This window comes from Mercenaria mercenaria, chromosome 1 (assembly GCF_021730395.1).
Source record: "Mercenaria mercenaria strain notata chromosome 1, MADL_Memer_1, whole genome shotgun sequence".
In the NCBI taxonomy this organism is placed as follows: domain Eukaryota; kingdom Metazoa; phylum Mollusca; class Bivalvia; order Venerida; family Veneridae; genus Mercenaria; species Mercenaria mercenaria.
The window spans coordinates 7,253,453-7,271,404 of NC_069361.1; the positions used below are offsets into that span (position 1 = coordinate 7,253,453).

General features: G+C 36.7%; 1 protein-coding gene across 4 annotated transcripts in view; it reads left to right on the plus strand.

Annotated features, from left to right (window-relative positions):
- LOC128555705 (circularly permutated Ras protein 1-like) overlaps positions 1-16,750 on the plus strand; it is a 52,884-nt gene extending 36,134 nt beyond the window's left edge. For 2 of the 4 annotated variants that reach the window (XM_053538879.1, XM_053538866.1), the window contains exons 13-17: positions 310-426; positions 5,079-5,174; positions 6,396-6,487; positions 8,407-8,530; positions 13,511-14,398. In XM_053538879.1, the coding sequence (XP_053394854.1) occupies positions 310-426; positions 5,079-5,174; positions 6,396-6,487; positions 8,407-8,530; positions 13,511-13,678 (597 nt within the window). In that variant the 3' untranslated portion in view covers positions 13,679-14,398. Of the gene's footprint in view, positions 1-309; positions 427-5,078; positions 5,175-6,395; positions 6,488-8,406; positions 8,531-11,912; positions 12,936-13,510; positions 14,399-16,315 lie in introns of those variants that run through there. The other 2 variants (XM_053538875.1, XM_053538873.1) reach the window with 2 other exon arrangements.
- The last annotated feature ends 1,202 nt before the right edge of the window (positions 16,751-17,952 follow it).

Genomic DNA, 17,952 nt, shown 5'->3' on the forward strand with positions numbered 1-17,952 from the left:
ATTTTTCAGATATCAAACACCCAAAAGTAGTCTGGCTATCGACTAGATAATCTTTTTTTTTCTTAGAAAAAATAATCCTGTTGTATATTTTGACTCCATCAGTCTTTGCTATGATTATCTAGTGCCCCAGTGTTTTGAAAAGAAAGAGGACATAATTATTCAAAATTTTAATAGCCTCAAGAGTTATATCCTTTGAACAAACACAGAGTCTGAACACAGACTATATAACCCAAAAGCTGTTGATTAAAAGTTTTTTTGGTCTAGGTAATACTGTATTTTATAGGGAAAAGGGTGTTGTTGATTTTTTAGGTTTCCAACAGACTAGTGAAAGAAGTAGGAAATGCTGCCAAGGAGACAGATCTGACATTCAGGTACAAGGCAAAAGATTCAAAGAAAAAAATCACCAAGAAGTCCATACCATTCCAGGTAATCATTCTAATCTATAAACTATTAGCTTTCTGTATAAAGTTGCTGTGTTGTTTTTATTATGCCCCCGAAGGGAGGCATATAGTTTTTGAACCGTCTGTCTGTCTGTCTGTCAGTCTGTCTGCAATTTTCATGTCCGGTCCATATCTTTGTCATCGATGGATGGATTTTCAAATAAATTGGCATGAATGTGTACCACAGTAAGACGACATGTCACGCGCAAGACCTAGGTCCGTAGCTCAAAGGTCAAGGTCACACTTAGACGTTAAAGGTCATTTTTCATGATAGTGCATTCGTGTCCGGTCCATGTCTTTGTCATCGATGGTTGGATTTTCAAATAACTTGGCATGAATGTGTACCACAGTAAGACGACATGTCGCGCGCAAGACCTATTTCCGTAGCTCAAAGGTCAAGGTCACACTTAGACGTTAAAGGTCATTTTTCATGATAGTGCATTCGTTGTCTCTTTAGGGTTTAATGGGTCAACATAAGACATGTCGTCCAGCTCTAGAAAATGGATTATTTAAATTATTTCTGGGCATGAAGTGTTGCTACCACAAGTTTAAGGATGAAGTAACAGTGGTGTCGCGCGCAAGACCCAGGTCCGTAGGTCAAAGGTCCTAAACTCTAACATCGGCCATACTATTCATTCAAAGTGCCATCGGGGGCATGTGTCATCCATTGGAGACAGCTCTTGTTTAGTAAAGTGTAGGGGGTGGGGGTAACTAATTTCTCTGGACAATAATCATGGAAGACACCTGATTTCACTAGGAGGGGGGTGGGGGGGTAACTAATTTCTGTGGACAATAATCATGGAAGACACCTGATTTCACTGAACTATAATGGAAGATACCTGTGAGGAGGATGAGAGATAAGTAATTTTGTTTTACAATGAGGGGAGATAACATGATTCATATGATGGGGGACATCACTGGATGATGAGGACAGATAACTAAGTTTGCTAGAAAATTCTGGCAGGTATGAATAATTTTAGTTCACTTTTTTGCCCCCCCCCCCCCCCCCCCCCCAGATTTGGTCTTGTCAGTGCATCCGTCCGTCCGAAGTTTGTGACACGTCTAGCTCGAAAAGTATTTGATATAGATTCATGAAACCTTGCATGAGTCTTAATCATGATATGAACTTGCGCGCTCCTATTTTTCATCTGGCTCCGCCCCCTATTTTCAGAGTTATGGCCCCTGAAATAGTCAAAAATGCACATTTTTACCTTGTGACATGCCTAGCTCAAAAAGTATTTGATATAGATTCATTAAACCTTGCATGAGTCTTAATCATGATATGACCTTGGGCACCTCCTATTTTTCATCTGGCTCTGCCCCCCATTTTCAGAGTTATGGCCCCTGAAATAGTAAAAAATGTACATTTTCACCTTGTGACGCACCTAGCTCAAAAAGTATTTAATATAAATGGTTGAAAACTTGCATAAGTCTTTATCATGATATAAACTTGCACACCTCTAATTTTTTGGCTGGTTCCATACCCCTATTTTTAGCTCACCTGTCACATAGTGACAAGGTGAGCTTTTGTGATCACCCTTCGTCCGGCATCCGTCGTCAGTCCGTGCGTCCGTGCGTCAACAATTTCTTGTCTGCACGATAGTGGTTTCATTTATGATTTTATTTTAACCAAACTGCACACAACTTGTATCACCATAAGATCATGGTTCCTTTCTTGAACTGGCCAGATCCCATTATGGGTTCTTAGTTATGGCCCCTGAAAGGGCCAAAATTAGCTATTTTGACCCTTTTCTGCACAATAGCAGCTTTATTTATGATTTGATTTTTACCAAACTGGCACACAACTTGTATCACCATAAGATCTTGGTTCCTTTCTTGAACTGGCCAGATTCCGTTTTGGGTTCCAGAGTTATGGCCCCTGAAAGGGCCAAAATTAGCTATTTTGACCTTGTCTGCACAATAGCAGCTTCATTTATGATTTGAATTTAATCAAACTTGCACAAAACTTGTGTCACCATAAGATCTCGGTTCCTTTCTTGAACGGCCCGATCCCTTAATGGGTTCCAGAGTTATGGCCCCTGAAAGGGCCAAAATTAGCTATTTTGACCTTGTCTGCACAATAGCAGCTTCATTTATGATTTGATTTTAACCAAACTTGCACACAACTTGTATCACCACAAGATCTTGCTTCCCTTTTTTGAACTGGCCAGATTCCATCATGGGTTCCAGAGTTATGGTCCTTAAAGGTCCAAAATTGGCTATTTTGGCTTTTGCAGCCTATAGATACTTCATTTATGGTTTTATTTGATACAAACTTCCAAAATATCTTCAACAACAATAAATCTTGGATTCCATGACAAATCAGATCCAATCGTAGGTTCCGGAGTTATTTTATATCTTATTACCTCCCCTGATTGTAATCAAAATGGATTTATATCAGTAAGACTTATAGGACTTATTTGAAATTTCATTATTGTTATGAGTTGGACTGAGACAATCACGGTAGATAACTATGGACTGATTTTATGCCAAATTACCTCCCTTTATTTCAAATTAAAATGGGTATATCTCCGTAACTAATGAAGATACTGATCTGAAATTTCATTTATGTCAGAGATTTATTTGGCAGATCCTTCTTTTGTTCACTTACAATATATTTTTTTTATTACTTCCCTTTTACGTTACTATAAATAGCTGATTTTTAGTAACTTTTTTATTATTGGCCATAGGGAAAAACAGAGACCACTTTTTCTGTGGTACAACATGGATGATTTCCTCCAATTTTTAGGTGTATTTTGACATATCTATACCTTGTAAGAATTTTTTTTTTCTTTTGGTTAAATTTCTTCCTTTGTTGTTCCGTCCTTTGGACTGAGATATGTTTTCTGAGAACCTTCTTGTCCTCAAGTCAATGATATAAGCTTGACATATTTTTGGGCTTCTCGCCCTTTTTAAAGTTATGGCCCCTGAAATAGTAAAAAAATGCACTTTTTCACCTAATTATGTGCCTAGCTCAAAAAGTATTAGATGTAAATTCAGGAAACCTTGCAGGAGTCTTTATGATGTGGCCTTGCACACTTGGCATTCTTCTTGAGAATCTTACTCTTATTACAGAGTTATGGCCTTTGAAATAGCCAAAATAGAAGATTTTTTGTTTGTGATGCTCATAGCTCAAAAAGTATAGGGCCTAGAATAATGAACCCTTTTCATAAAATGTTAGTTGAGGCTATACCCCATTAACTGCAGACTTGAATTATTGCCCCTTATTTGTGACAAATGTACCAGTGGGAGGCAGCCTGCCCGCTTAGCTCAGTAGGTAAGAGCGTTGGTCTACGGATAGCGGTGTCGTGAGTTCGATCCTTGGGCGGTTCGTATGTTCTCCGTGACTATTTGATAAACGACATTTTGTCTGACATCATTAGTCCTCCACCTCTGATTCATTTTGGGAAGTTGGCAGTTACTTGTGGAGAACAGGTTTGTACTGGTACAGAATCCAGGAAAACTGGTTAGGTTAACTGCCCGCCGTTAAATAACTGAAATATTGTTGAAAAATGGCGTTAAACCCAAAACAAACAAACAAACAAAACCAGTGGGGGGCACACCCTGTGTCCTACAGACACATTCTAGTTGATAATTGGAGATATCTGACTTCATTTGACAATTTTGGGAGACGGATTTGATTTGATGTCACTGTAAAATAGCTTATTTCACTTGATGATACATGTAATTGAATATAAATGATTTCACTAACTTTAGTCAGATTCGCACAATAATTATGGGAGATAGTTGATTTCTCTGGACACTTGTAATAGAGAACTGAATCCACAGTTAACCTTTACTTTGCTAAGTTTCTATAACAAACTTGTCCAAATTGTCTTTCTATTTGGACAGTACCATTAACTGTTGAAAGGGGTGCTTACCAAAAATATACTGACTAAATGGCGAACAGTGCAGATCTTGATCAAACTGCATGGATGTGCAGGCTGATCATGATCTACACTGGTTGCAAAGGCAGAATCAATTGTGTCCTGCATTATAAGGGTTAAATAAGCTATCGTTATAACATGAATACAATTTGTTTCATAAAAAATAAACGGTAATGACCAAGTCTTTACTGTCCATGTTCTTTTAAACTTGTAAACAGGCATGATCTCTGTTTTCATTGCATTTTCCTTCATAATATTATATACATCATTGACAGATACCACATCATTACATTCTGGTAGTTTACTGTGTTGTATGGCAAAAATCTAGTAAAATCAGTTGTCTTTATCTATCATCAAGTGTAAGAATTATTTTCAATGTCCCATTGTCATCAAGTGATATCAGTTATCTCCCCTTAGACAGTGAATTAAGTATTGCCATGCAGTAGAGAGTCACCTTTCAGAAGGTGAATTATCATCCCAACTACATGATATAGTTGTGGTACACTACATTTATAGATGTCATACACAATAATAGTCATGTAATGTTATAGTACAATAAAGTATCATATATATTAAATATCAGATATCATATACATACAGGTTTTGAAATGATAGTTCAGATACAATTAAGGTGAAGACTTCTACATACAGATATCATACTAGTTCACATAACAGTGCAAACTTTAGCCTGTATACTTAGGTCATTAGATGAAAGTTACAGACTATTTACATTGAGGCCTTTACATTACAGGTACACATATCCTACACGCTGAAGTCAGGTATGAGATGCCTAAGAGTTCTCAGTAAAGCCCATGAAGTTACACAGGACAGGAAACAGATGGAAGAGGTAACATGTTACAGTTTCTCTCAGTAATGGGAATGAGTTCTGATTTAGATAATTGGAAGCCAGCATAGGGAGGTAGCTTATTAGGAAGAATACAGATCTACTGATGACAGGGTCATGAGTTTGTTCCCAGGGCAAGGAATATGCTCACTATAACTTTTTGGTAAAAGACATTGTGTCTGAAATCATTGATGCCTACAAAATTGAATGATTTCACAGCATGTATAGGAGAAACCCTCAGGTTTGGTAAATGAAGTTTGACCTTCTGTGCATGCATACATTATCATTGACTACCTGAAGATTAATTGTGTTGTTGTTTAAAATACTAGCAAGAATGAAAAAGGTCACATTTGCATTAGTAAAGGTCACAGTGACCTCATGACAAAAACAGTTTTGATTAAAATCTGAAGAATGGAGAATTTGATCCCCTAGTGAGAAGTATATTCTCTTTTACAATTTGATAAAGACAGTATGTTTGAAATCCTTCATTTTGCACCTGACTCATTTTGGGAAGTTGGCAGTTACTTGCAGCGAACAGGTTATTACAGGTTCAGACTACAGGAACACAGGTTAGGTTATTGTGGAATCATTTAATTTCCTGGGCATGAAATTTTGTTTTTTTACCAATTTCCTTATTTGAAGTCAGTTTTTAAGAGTGAATAAATATATAGTTTATATGTTCAGTGGGATTTCCTTCCACAGAATGTATGAAAATTAGTCCCCGACAAATATTAATTATTTAACAGTAACTGTCTGCCATTACATAACTGAAATACTGTTGTTAAAAGGCACTGAACCCCTCTCTGCAGCTCCGTGTCCTTCCCTCTCCAGCCCCCTCACCCCTCCAAAAAAGCAGCACAATTTTACAAAATTTTCAGGTACTACAATATACATTCAGCCATTTTTCTTAAACATCTTTTTTTATAAAGGCATATAGTGAGTTCAGATTTTAAAATGCTTCACTTTGTTTTGTTTGAACTTTCACCAACACAGTTTATATGTATAATGATATAATGGCTTTCTAGAAAGACACAGAGGTGCACCAGAACCACTGAACATCAGCAAGTCAGCAAGTAAGCTCCATCACATTAAAAGAGGTCTACATCCCATGCAGGATATCAAATTTACAGCGATGAGGGGCATGGGCTGCACAGTGATGAGGGGCATGGGCTGTGAATTAAAAATAATTGAATGTGTATTTTAATAAAGCATTTTGTATTTCAGGGAATAAATGTTGCAGTTGTTGGCGTGGCAACCGTTCAGAAGTCAGCACTGATGGCTTGTCAAGGAAAAACAAAAGAAGCACAAGAACACATGTAAGTGGTCTGAATTGATCTAAACTATGTTAACATTTGAACTTCTTCATTTGTTTTGCTTTTAAGCTCACCAGTCCTGTCACCTAGTTTTGTGATTGATCTTCGTCCATTGTCTGTCTGTCTGTCTGTGCGTCCATCCGTCATCTGTTCACAATTTCTTGTGTACATGATAGAGACCACATTTTGTTGCAACCGATTGTAATCAAACTTGCACACAACTTATATTTGCATAATATCTCAGTTCCTTTCAAAAATTGGCCAGATCCCTTCATTGGTTCCAGAGTTATGGCCCCTTAAAGGGCCAAAATTTGCTATTGTGGCCTGTGAACACAATAGAGACCACATTTTGCAACAGATTTTAATTAAACTTGCACACAACTTGTAATGGCATAATATCTTGGTTCATTTGGAAAACTGGCCAGATCCCGTCTTAGGTTCCAGAGTTATGTCCCCTGAAAGTGCCAAAATTTGCTATTTTGGCTTTTGCAGCCATATAGAGATTTCATTTATGGTTTGATTTGATACAGAGTTGTAAATTATTTTTAACAACAATAGATTTTGGATCAACACTCGTAGTGTCCATGTTTTCTTCCTGATCTTCATGGAACAAGGTCAGAATGTTTGTCTTTATCAGGTCTCGAGTAATTATTGTGGGAGACATATTGTTTTTTGCCCTGTCCGTCCGTCCGTCCATCACACTTCTCTTCCGATCAATAACTGGAGAACCATTTGATCTAGAATCTTCAAACTCCATAGGGTGGCAGGGCTTATGGAGTAGACAACCCCTATTGTTTTTGGGGTCACTCCATCAAAGGTCACATGGGCCTGAACATGGAAAACCATTTCCGATCAGTAACTTGAGAACCACTTGACCCAGAATGTTGAAACTTCATAAGATGATTGATCATGCAGAGTAAAGGACCCCTATTGATTTTGAGGTCACTCTGTTAAAGGTCAAGGTCACAAGGGCCTGAACATGGAGAACAATTTCCGATCAATAACTTGAGAACCGCTTGACCCAGAATGTTGAAACTTCATAGGATGATTGGACATGAAGAATAGATGAACCCTATTGATTTAGGGGTCACTCTATTAATGAATGATTGGTCATGTAGAGGAGATGACCTCGATGACATCGATTTTGGGGTCACCCTATCAAAGGTCAAAGTCACAGGGGCATGAACATGGAAAACAATTTCCGGTCAGTAACTTGAGAACCACTTGACCCAGAATGTTGAAATTTCATAGGATGGTTGGACATGCAGAGTAGATGACCCCTATTGATTTTGGGGTCACTCTATTAAAGGTCAAGGTCACAGTGGATAGAAAATGGAAATTCATTTCCGGTTAATAATTGAAGAACCACTTGACCTAAAACCTTCAAACTTCAAAGGGTGATAGGAATTACAGTGTAGGTGACCCCCATTGTTTTTTGGGTCACGCTATCAAAGGTCAAGGTTACAGGGGGCTGAACATAGAAAACTTTTTTCAATCAATTACTTGAGAACCACTTGGCCCAGAATGTTGAAAGGAAGAAGGATGATTGGACATGCAGAGTAGATGACCTCTAATGATTTTGGGGTCACTTGATCAAAGGTCAAGGTCACAGGGGCCTGAACATGGAAGACTGTATCCAATTCATAACTTGAGAACCACTAGGCTCAGAATGTTGAAACTTAGTGGGATGATTGAATATGCCAAGAAGATGATCCCAATCGCAGCCAACTGCCAGTGTCTCTTAGACTTCGCTCCTGTCCCCTATTGACTTCTTGCATATACGACTATGCATTGGGGGAGACATGCGCTTTTTTACAAAAGAATCTTCTAGTTAAAATATTGGGTCATCCGTGGTCAAAAACTAGGTCACACCATAATAATAATGATATTGTTGTAACAGTATTTCTGTTTGTAATTTACAGGCGCAAAGTGCAGAAGATGATGAAAAGGGGAGCTAAGAATAGCACACAGTTAGAGGAGCAACTTGCCTTCAGAAACGAGTCTGAGGTACTTAGAACTGAACTGAAGAAAGCTATAGTACAAGATGTAAGTATGTCTTTAACTTTATCCTTTTGACCTGATGAAATTATTCAGGATTTCCATTTATATCTGTTTTTCAAAAAGCGTGGATTGTGTGCAGCGTATGGATGGGATCAGATATTCAAATATCCACATCTCTGACAAATATTCAAGTGAAATTTCAGAATTTGAATATTTGTAAATACATGTGTTTCTTTTATTGTTTGCAATTACAATTATTATAAGATGTTCAAAAATGAGAAAACCACAAAATCTTCTATTATTTTACAAATAAATAGCATAATTAATATTCATTTGACACATGCGCTTTAATGCAAGTATCTATTGTAAACGTTAATTTGCTCCAAGATGACTTGACGTAACTCTGTTGAAAACAGTGGCCATTATGTTTGACTGCTCATTTAGACTCCTAGCAAAAGTTATTGTGAGCTTGTCTGATTCTTGAAAAAATCTATGAGGTATTGTTATCAATTGATGTCGACGTTGGTCTTCGTTAAATTTTTTGTTTTGGTCCACCTTTTTGTCAAAAGCTATAACAGATACAGCTTTGAATCTTTGCACACTTGTTTATCATCAGTAGGTGACTATATCAAGAACCATAACTCTAACCTGCATTTTGTCAGAATTATGGTGCTTTTTATACTTAGAACTCTAAATTATATACCTGTAACCAATACATAATGTCCAGCACTTGCAGACGAGTGATGGCACTCATAGGCAACGCTCTTGTTTAATGAAAGGCAACGGATCACATTGTTAGAAATTTCAAGGACACTTTTATAGGAACATCTGAATAACTTGTACAGAATATCCAGATGCTGTTTTTAGTATTTGGTCCCATCCATTAATGTAATGTGATCAAAGTTTTTTTTCTTAATGTGGCTTTCTTGATGTTTCTTCCTAACCTTGCATGTGCAGTTGTGCAAATTGTCTGAATTTATTTCCTCCATCTGTGCTTTATTGCCAGTAGCTTCACATATTTTAGTATTAAAGGCTTAGTTCATGCATGTGGCTTTGAGGCCAGTAGTTATTTATTAAAGCCTTTTGCTTGGTTTAGCTGAGATGTTCATACTCTCGTGTTTAATATGCACAGTTCCACGTTGCTTCATATCCAACTCATATAGCACCAAAAAAATAAAAATGCAATTAACTTTCTTAATTCTAAACATTCATAAAGTTTGAGCACTCATTTTCTGCCATATGATCATGATTTCCATTCAATTCCTGATTAAAAGTTAATCATAAGGTTCATGCATGTGCAACTCATTACCTTATAACATACACATTTAACGTAAAGCCCCTTTTTATGCCCCCGAAGGGAGGCATATAGTTTTTGAACCGTCTGTCTGTCTGTCCGCAATTTTCATGTCCTGTCCATATCTTTGTCATCGATGGATGGATTTTCAAATAACTTGGCATGAATGTGTACCACAGTAAGAGGACGTGTCGCGCGCAAGACCCAGGTCCGTAGCTCAAAGGTCAAGGTCACACTTAGACATTAAAGGATAGTGCATTGATGGGCGTGTCCGGTCCATATCTTTGTCATCGATGGATGGATTTTCAAATAACTTGGCATGAATGTGTACCACAATAAGACGACACGTCGCGCGCAAGACCCAGGTCCGTAGCTCAAAGGTCAAGGTCACACTTAGACATTAAAGGATAGTGCATTGATGGGCGTGTCCGGTCCATATCTTTGTCATCGATGGATGGATTTTTCAAATAACTTGGCATAAATATGTACCATGATAAGACGACATGTCGCGCGCAAGACCCAGGTTCGTAGCTCAAAGGTCAAGGTCACACTTAGACGTTAAAGGATAGTGCATTGATGGGCGTGTCCGGCCCATATCTTTGTCCTCGATGGATGGATTTTCAAATAACTTGGCATGAATGTTTACCACAGTAAGACGACGTGTCGTGCACAAGACCCAGGTTCGTAGCTCAAAGGTCAAGGTCACACTTAGACGTTAAAGGATAGTGCATTGATGGGCGTGTCCGGTCCATATCTTTGTCATCGATGGATGGATTTTCAAATAACATGGCATGAATGTGTACCACAGTAAGACGACGTGTCACACGCAAGACCCAGGTCCGTAGCTCAAAGGTCAAGGTCACACTTAGACGTTAAAGGTCATTTTTCATGATAGTGCATTGATGGGCATGTCCGGTCCATATCTTTGTCATTCATGCATGGATTTTAAAATAACTATGCATGAATGTGTGACACAGTAAGACGACGTGTCGCGCGCAAGACCCAGCTCCATAGGTCAAAGGTCCTAAATTCTAACATCGGCCATAACTATTCATTCAAAGTGCCATCGGGGGCATGTGTCATCCTATGGAGACAGTTCTTGTTCAGTGTATGCATCTTTGGCAGGTTTTACACAAAGAGTGCTATGCAGTGTGAAATTATGTTTTGTGAATAACTCTGTTCTTTTCCAGTTTTTACTACAGCTTCTAAACTCTTTATATAAAAAACTACAGACTTTCAAAAGACACTTGGATTTAAGATGAATTGTGACAGCAAGATTTTCTAAGAAAAAGCTGGAAATATTTCAAAGTTTGTTTTTAAACATGTGTTCAGTTTTGCTTGTACACAAAAACATACGTCTTTGTTTCTCAGAAGGAACTAATTGGATTTCATTTAATATTGGTAATAAAGCTTGAGTATCACTGTGATTGCATGTCTTCAGTGATTTACAGTGCAGTGATTTTTAGTTAAAAGTATTATTTGTCTGGAAAGAACAGGATCTGCACCATATCTAGTTTTGCATGTTGCATGGTGCTGTCAGGTTAAATTATGTTATATGGCTTATGCCTATTACCAAGGCTTTTTCATACTTTATGGTAATGAAGCAAAGTGTTCTTAATGGTTACAGATGCATTTTTAAGTGTCATATTTCCAGCTCAAAGAGAGGGAAGCCTCTTGTATGCACGTGCTACAAGGAAATTCAAAGAATTTTTTTTTAAAAATCTTGAATTTACTGCTCAGGACATCTTTATTTTTCTTACTGCAAACCGTTTCTTTCATAAGAGCTATAGCTTTGAGACTTTCAACACTTGTTTATGTAGGTCAAGAACTTAAATCTCTATTGCATTTTGTGAGAATTATTGGCCATTTTAAGTTAAGAATTAGTATTTCTTGGCAATTTTTTGTTTAGTCACTTTTCTTGAATACCTACTATAGCTTTGTATCTTCATACATTTGTTTGTCATCAGTTAGGATGAATTAGAAGGCTAAGAACCATAACTCCTACATATTGTCCAGCACCTGCAGACGAGCGATGGCACTTGCAGGCAGTATTTTAATCTTAGATGAACTTTTTGAAAGTCTGTATCTATCTCAGTTCTGTACTAGTGCTTTTGCTTTATATCAATTTAACAGGACGTACGGCACAGGTCAGATCAGAGGACGAAAGTTTTCACAACAAACATGCAAATGTCTAGTAATCTTTACCACGGATCTTCAGCACCACAGAAGATGAAAATGATGAAGGCACGAAAAACTGATGACAGATTGGTAACTCAATATCATCAGTACAAAAGCTAAATGTGCACAGCATCTGATGATGTTGATAATTTTACATGACTGTATATATTTGTATATTATTTTTTAGTTTAAACCTTGTACAGTGGTGTTTTTACACATGCATATATATATTTGTTTCTCACCTTCTGAGATAATCTTACCTCATATTGCTTGTCTCACACTGGTTACAGACTACTGTATTAAAGAAAACTGTCTGCTTGGTGGTTGTACAAGTTTTGTCATAAAAAAATACATGAAAGTCTCGGTAAACCCAACAGTGAGAAAATGAATCTGTCACATCCATTAAGCTGTGAACAAGGAGAAATCCCACAACACTGCTGGACCTCATTTTGGATGATTCACTTTATCTACAGATATAGGACGATAAGTGGACATTATAATATGAACATAACAAAACAGTATTGTAACCAGATAAAATGTTGGACAAACTAAACCATTCTTATTTGGAAATTTTATTACAAATGGTCAATCAGACTTAATATTTGAAAATTGCATTTCATGAAGAGTAAGTTAGATCTTCGTTAGAACTGTTAATCACTCATCAAATTATCATTGTTTATATAAACATTTGTATTTTTAAACATTGTTTATTGTTGTTAATCTTGTATTGTTGTGTAGATATGTATATAAATTGTTCACAACCTTTTAATAGATGCCATTTTATTTTCTTTCAAATATATGAGTTGTAAAAATTTTGAAATTTCATATCAGTTTTGTAATTGTTGTTACAGTGTTGTTAAAGTTTGACTTAATACACAAAGAAGAGTAGCAAATGTTTCGGATGGTATCCATAACATGTCACGACATCATATTTATACTTTTGAGAAACAGAAGCAATTATTAAATTTATTTAATTTAGTTTTAGTTCAGATAAATTATTCAAAATGTGTTCAGCTTAAAGAGTAATACATGTATAATATGTAAATCTTAAAGAGATTAACTATAGGCACTAGCCATATGTTTATAGATAGGCAATCCATTATTCTCTTAAGCTGATTATGCCTCTGAAGGGTAGCATATAGTAATAGGCCATCTGTCTGTCCCCTTGGTTTCCGATCAATAACATAAGAATGTTTTGACGCAGAACGTCAAACTTGGTGGTCAGGTTGGCCTTGACTGGCAGATGAATTCTATGAGAGGATTATTTGAAGATTTATCGCAACCTCCTACTGTCATACAGACTATTGATCTTGCAATAAACAATTGAGACAGGATAAACAGATTTTGTGCCCACATGTTATACAATAACAGCTTGCATTTTTGTTGGCGATAAGTAAATGATTCAATATTAATGTAAAATGTAGCTTTAGAAATTTACATTCTTGGCATAATGCTTGAAGACACTAGAACTATCTGTGATAACGATATTGTCTTAATTGTTCAATTAATTTTCTCCATGCTGCAATTCTCTTTCTTGTTTACAACTATAACAGGATGTAAGAGCAAGGTCAGATGAGCGGAGTAACATTTACACGCAGAACATGAATATGTGCAGCAACCGCTGGTACGGTGGGTCCACACTGAAAAAAAATAAACAGATGATGTCAAGAAAATCTTACAATTCCGACCTGAGAGAACAATTTTACAATTTTCAGTGTTAAGAATTATACTTGATGTGATGTGAGATTGTGATATACACTTGTATTTCAGTTTCAATACTGTCTCAAATTCCTCTGTTTTAGGGCTGACAATATTAGCCAGAATATAAAACTCTCTGGTTTTCAGTGTTAACTGTTGATACATTTTGGAAGGCAGAGTTGGGTGTGGTTAATATGTGATTTTTCTTTTTCTTTGTCTTATATCTTTATGGTAATATAAAATTGTACTTTTATAATGTATTGGAAAGCAATCCATTTTATCATACATTTTCACCATTCTGCTGTTTTTCAAGTTACCTGTTTGTCTGTTAGTAATTGATAACCTTGGTATCTCTACATGAAACACTTAACATCTGTGCATTATAACTTATGAATATGTAACATCTGTGCATTATAACTTCTGATTATGTAACATGTGTGCATTGCAACTTCTGAGCATTGCAACTTCTGAATATGTAACATGTGTGCATTGCAACTTCTGAGCATTGCAACTTCTGAATATGTAACATGTGTGCATTGCAACTTCTGAGCATTGCAACTTCTGAATATGTAACATGTGTGCATTGCAACTTCTGAATATGTAACATGTATGCAACTTCTGAATATGTAGCATGTGTGCATTGCAACTTCTGAATATGTAACATGTGTGCATTGCAACTTCTGAATATGTAACATGTATGCAACTTCTGAATATGTAACATGTGAGCATTGCAACTTCTGAATATGTAAAGTCATTGTTTGGCATAACTTCTGAATATGTAACATGTGTGCAATTTGGCAACTTCTGAATATGTAGCATGTGTGCATTGCAACTTCTGAATATGTAACATGTATGCAACTTCTGAATATGTAACATGTGTGCATTGCAACTTCTGAATATGTAACATGTGTGAATTGCAACTTCTGAATATGTAACATGTATGCAACTTCTGAATATGTAGCATGTATGCATTGAAACTTCTGAATATGTAGCTGCTGTACATTGCAACATCTAAGTATGTAGCAGCTATGCATTGCAACTTTTAAATATGTAGCAACTGTGCATTTTAACGTCTGAATAAACAGGATAATCTGTGGTTTCTGGAGTAGTGCAATATTGGACTACCAAAAGAAAATGTTTCAAGGTAATTGTAGGTTACAGTCTGGATAATTGCAAATGATTGTTTCTACTTCAAAGAGAGTGGACCATAAGGATACCATGAAGATTTAGCACATGTTGCACACTAAACTCGGACATAACTTATTGCACAACAAACTGGGACATAACTTATTGCACACCAAACTGGGACATAAGTTATTCACACCAAACTGGGACATAACTTATTGCACACCAAACTTGGACATAACTTATTGCACACCAAACTTTGACACAAGTTAATGCACTCCAAACTGGGACATAACTTATTGCACACCAAACTGGGACATAAGTTATTCACACCAAACTGGGACATAACTTATTGCACACCAAACTTGGACATAACTTATTGCACACCAAACTTGGACATAACTTATTGCACACCAAACTTTGACATAAGTTATTCACACCAAACTGGGACATAACTTATTGCACACCAAACTTGGACATAACTTATTGCACACCAAACTCTGAACATAACATATTGCACACCAAACACTGAGCATAACATATTGCACATCAGACTCTGACAGAACGTATTGAACACCAGACTTGGACATATCTTATTGCACATGAGACTTGGACATATCTTGTTGCACACCAAACTCAGACATATCTTATTACACATGAGACTTGGACATATCTTATTGCACACCAAACTCGGACATAAATAATTTAACACCAAACTCGGACATAAATTACTGCACACCAAACTCAGACATATCTTGTTGCACACCAAACTCAGACATATCTTGTTGTACACCAAACTTGGACATAACTTACTGCACACCAAACTCAGACATATCTTGTTGCACACCAAACTCAGACATACTAGCATCTTATTGCACACCAAACTTGTACATAACTTATAAACACCAGACTCAGACATGACTTATTGCACACAAAGCACACCAAACTGGGATATAACTTTGCACACAAAACTCAGACATATCTTTTTGCACACCAAACTCAGACATGTCTTACTGCACATTAAACTCAGACATAACTTATTGCACACCAAACCCAGACATAATTTATTGCATACCAAAATCAGACACAACTTATTGCACACCAAACTCAGACATAACTTATTGCACACCAAACTTAGACATATCCTATAGCACACATAACACACCAAACCCAGATATAACTTATTGCACACCAAACTCAGACATAACTTATTGCACACCAAACTCAGACATATGTTATTGCACACCCGACTCTGACATAACTTATTGCACACCAAACTGACATACCTTACTCCAAACTCGTACATAAAATGCACACCAAACTGGGACATATCTTATTGCTTATCAGACTCAGACATAACGTACTGCACACTAAACTCAGACATAAACTTATTGCACAAAACTCAGACATCTCTTACTGCACACATAGCACATCAATCCCAGATATAACTTGTTGCACATAAACTCAAACATAATTTATTGTACATCAAACTGGGGCATAACTTATATCAAAATTTATTATGTATATTTGTTTAGAATCTCAGGCATAGATCTGATAGAAGAACTGAAGTTTATACAAATACTGCAAGAAAGCCGAGCAACAAATTTTTTGGATCGTCGACTGCAACACGAGCGAGGCACATGACATCACACTCTTGTTCTGATGATGTATATGAGGACTATTACAACTTTCAGTGTTAGAAAGATAAAGATACAGTGAACACCTTGCATATCTCGGAGTGATAAAACTATTATAGTGAACACTTTGCATATCTCTATTGAGAATGAAAACTTAAATAAATGCTTCTAGACATATAGATATTACTAAATATCCTAATGAAATCAATAATGGGTAAAGTAGGTACATCAAAATTAGTTGATGGAAAGGTAGACGGGTATTTTTAAAATAAAGTCAGGAAATTTGATTTTGAAAAAGCAATTGAATAGGTAAATATACTATTATACAGTACAGTTTCTTTTTATTGAATTTTTGGTATTTTTGTTCAGGTATATTGCATCTATATTCATGTACAGATTGTGTTGCATTCATGTGCATGTATAGATGTTTTAACCCTTACCCTGCTAAATTTATATAATGAACTTGTCCATCTTTCAGTTTGGACAGTACCATTAACTGTTAAAAGGGGTGCTTACCAAAAAGATACTGACTGAATGGCAAACAGTGCAGATCATGATCAGACTGCACAGATGTGCAGGCTGATCTTGGTCTGCACTGGTCCCAAAGGCAGAATCACTTGCCCCCAGCAGGCTAAGGGTTAATTAAATTTTGTTGGCTTTACACATGATACAACAGCTTTATATGTATACAAATCTCTTTCTAACAAAACTACCAACAGACATTACCATTGTATTCAGAGTCCTGTCCCTTTTATAAACCAGCCCGCATGCTTAACTCGGTAGGGAGACATTGGTCTGTGGATCATAGGGCCGCGAGTTCGATCCCCAGAGGGGCGTATGTTCCCCATGACGATTTGATGAAAGACATTGTGTCTGAAATCATTCGTCCTGCACCTCTGTTAATTCGTATGGGGAAGTTGGCAGTTACTTGTCGAGAACAGGTTTGTACTGGTACAGAATCCAGGAACACTGGTTAACTGCCCACTGTTACATGACTGTAAAACTGTTGAAAAACGGCATTAAACCCAAAACAAACACTTTTACAAACCTACTAGCTAAGGTCAAGGCATTACATCACTGGATTAACAGATGGCTTCAGGGAAAAGCCAGCTAACTTTCACTACTATAACAATAGTATATATTCTGGTTTTGGTCCCTCCCCCTAGGCTAATAACTGCAACATTTTGTATCAGAGTTCCCTCCCCTAAATTTGTCACAGATTCACATATCCTAGCTAGACAGATATGAACTAAATGGATATTCTCACTTCAATCTACATATAATTGTTACAGGACACTATAGTGTTCACAGAGGTCCAGTGGCACAAATTTGATTGACCAGGCCAGACAAGAAAGGCCACTGCATAGAGTCTTAGTTTTTGCCTTTCCTCTACATGACAGAATGTGGCCAAATCCATATACTTTTTTTTTCTCCAGTAACTACACATTTTTCTTTTTTATTATTGTTTTTTACCCATTTTTTGCAAGATGCAGTATTTTTTGTATATTTTGTTTATTTGTTAATTTTTATCATTA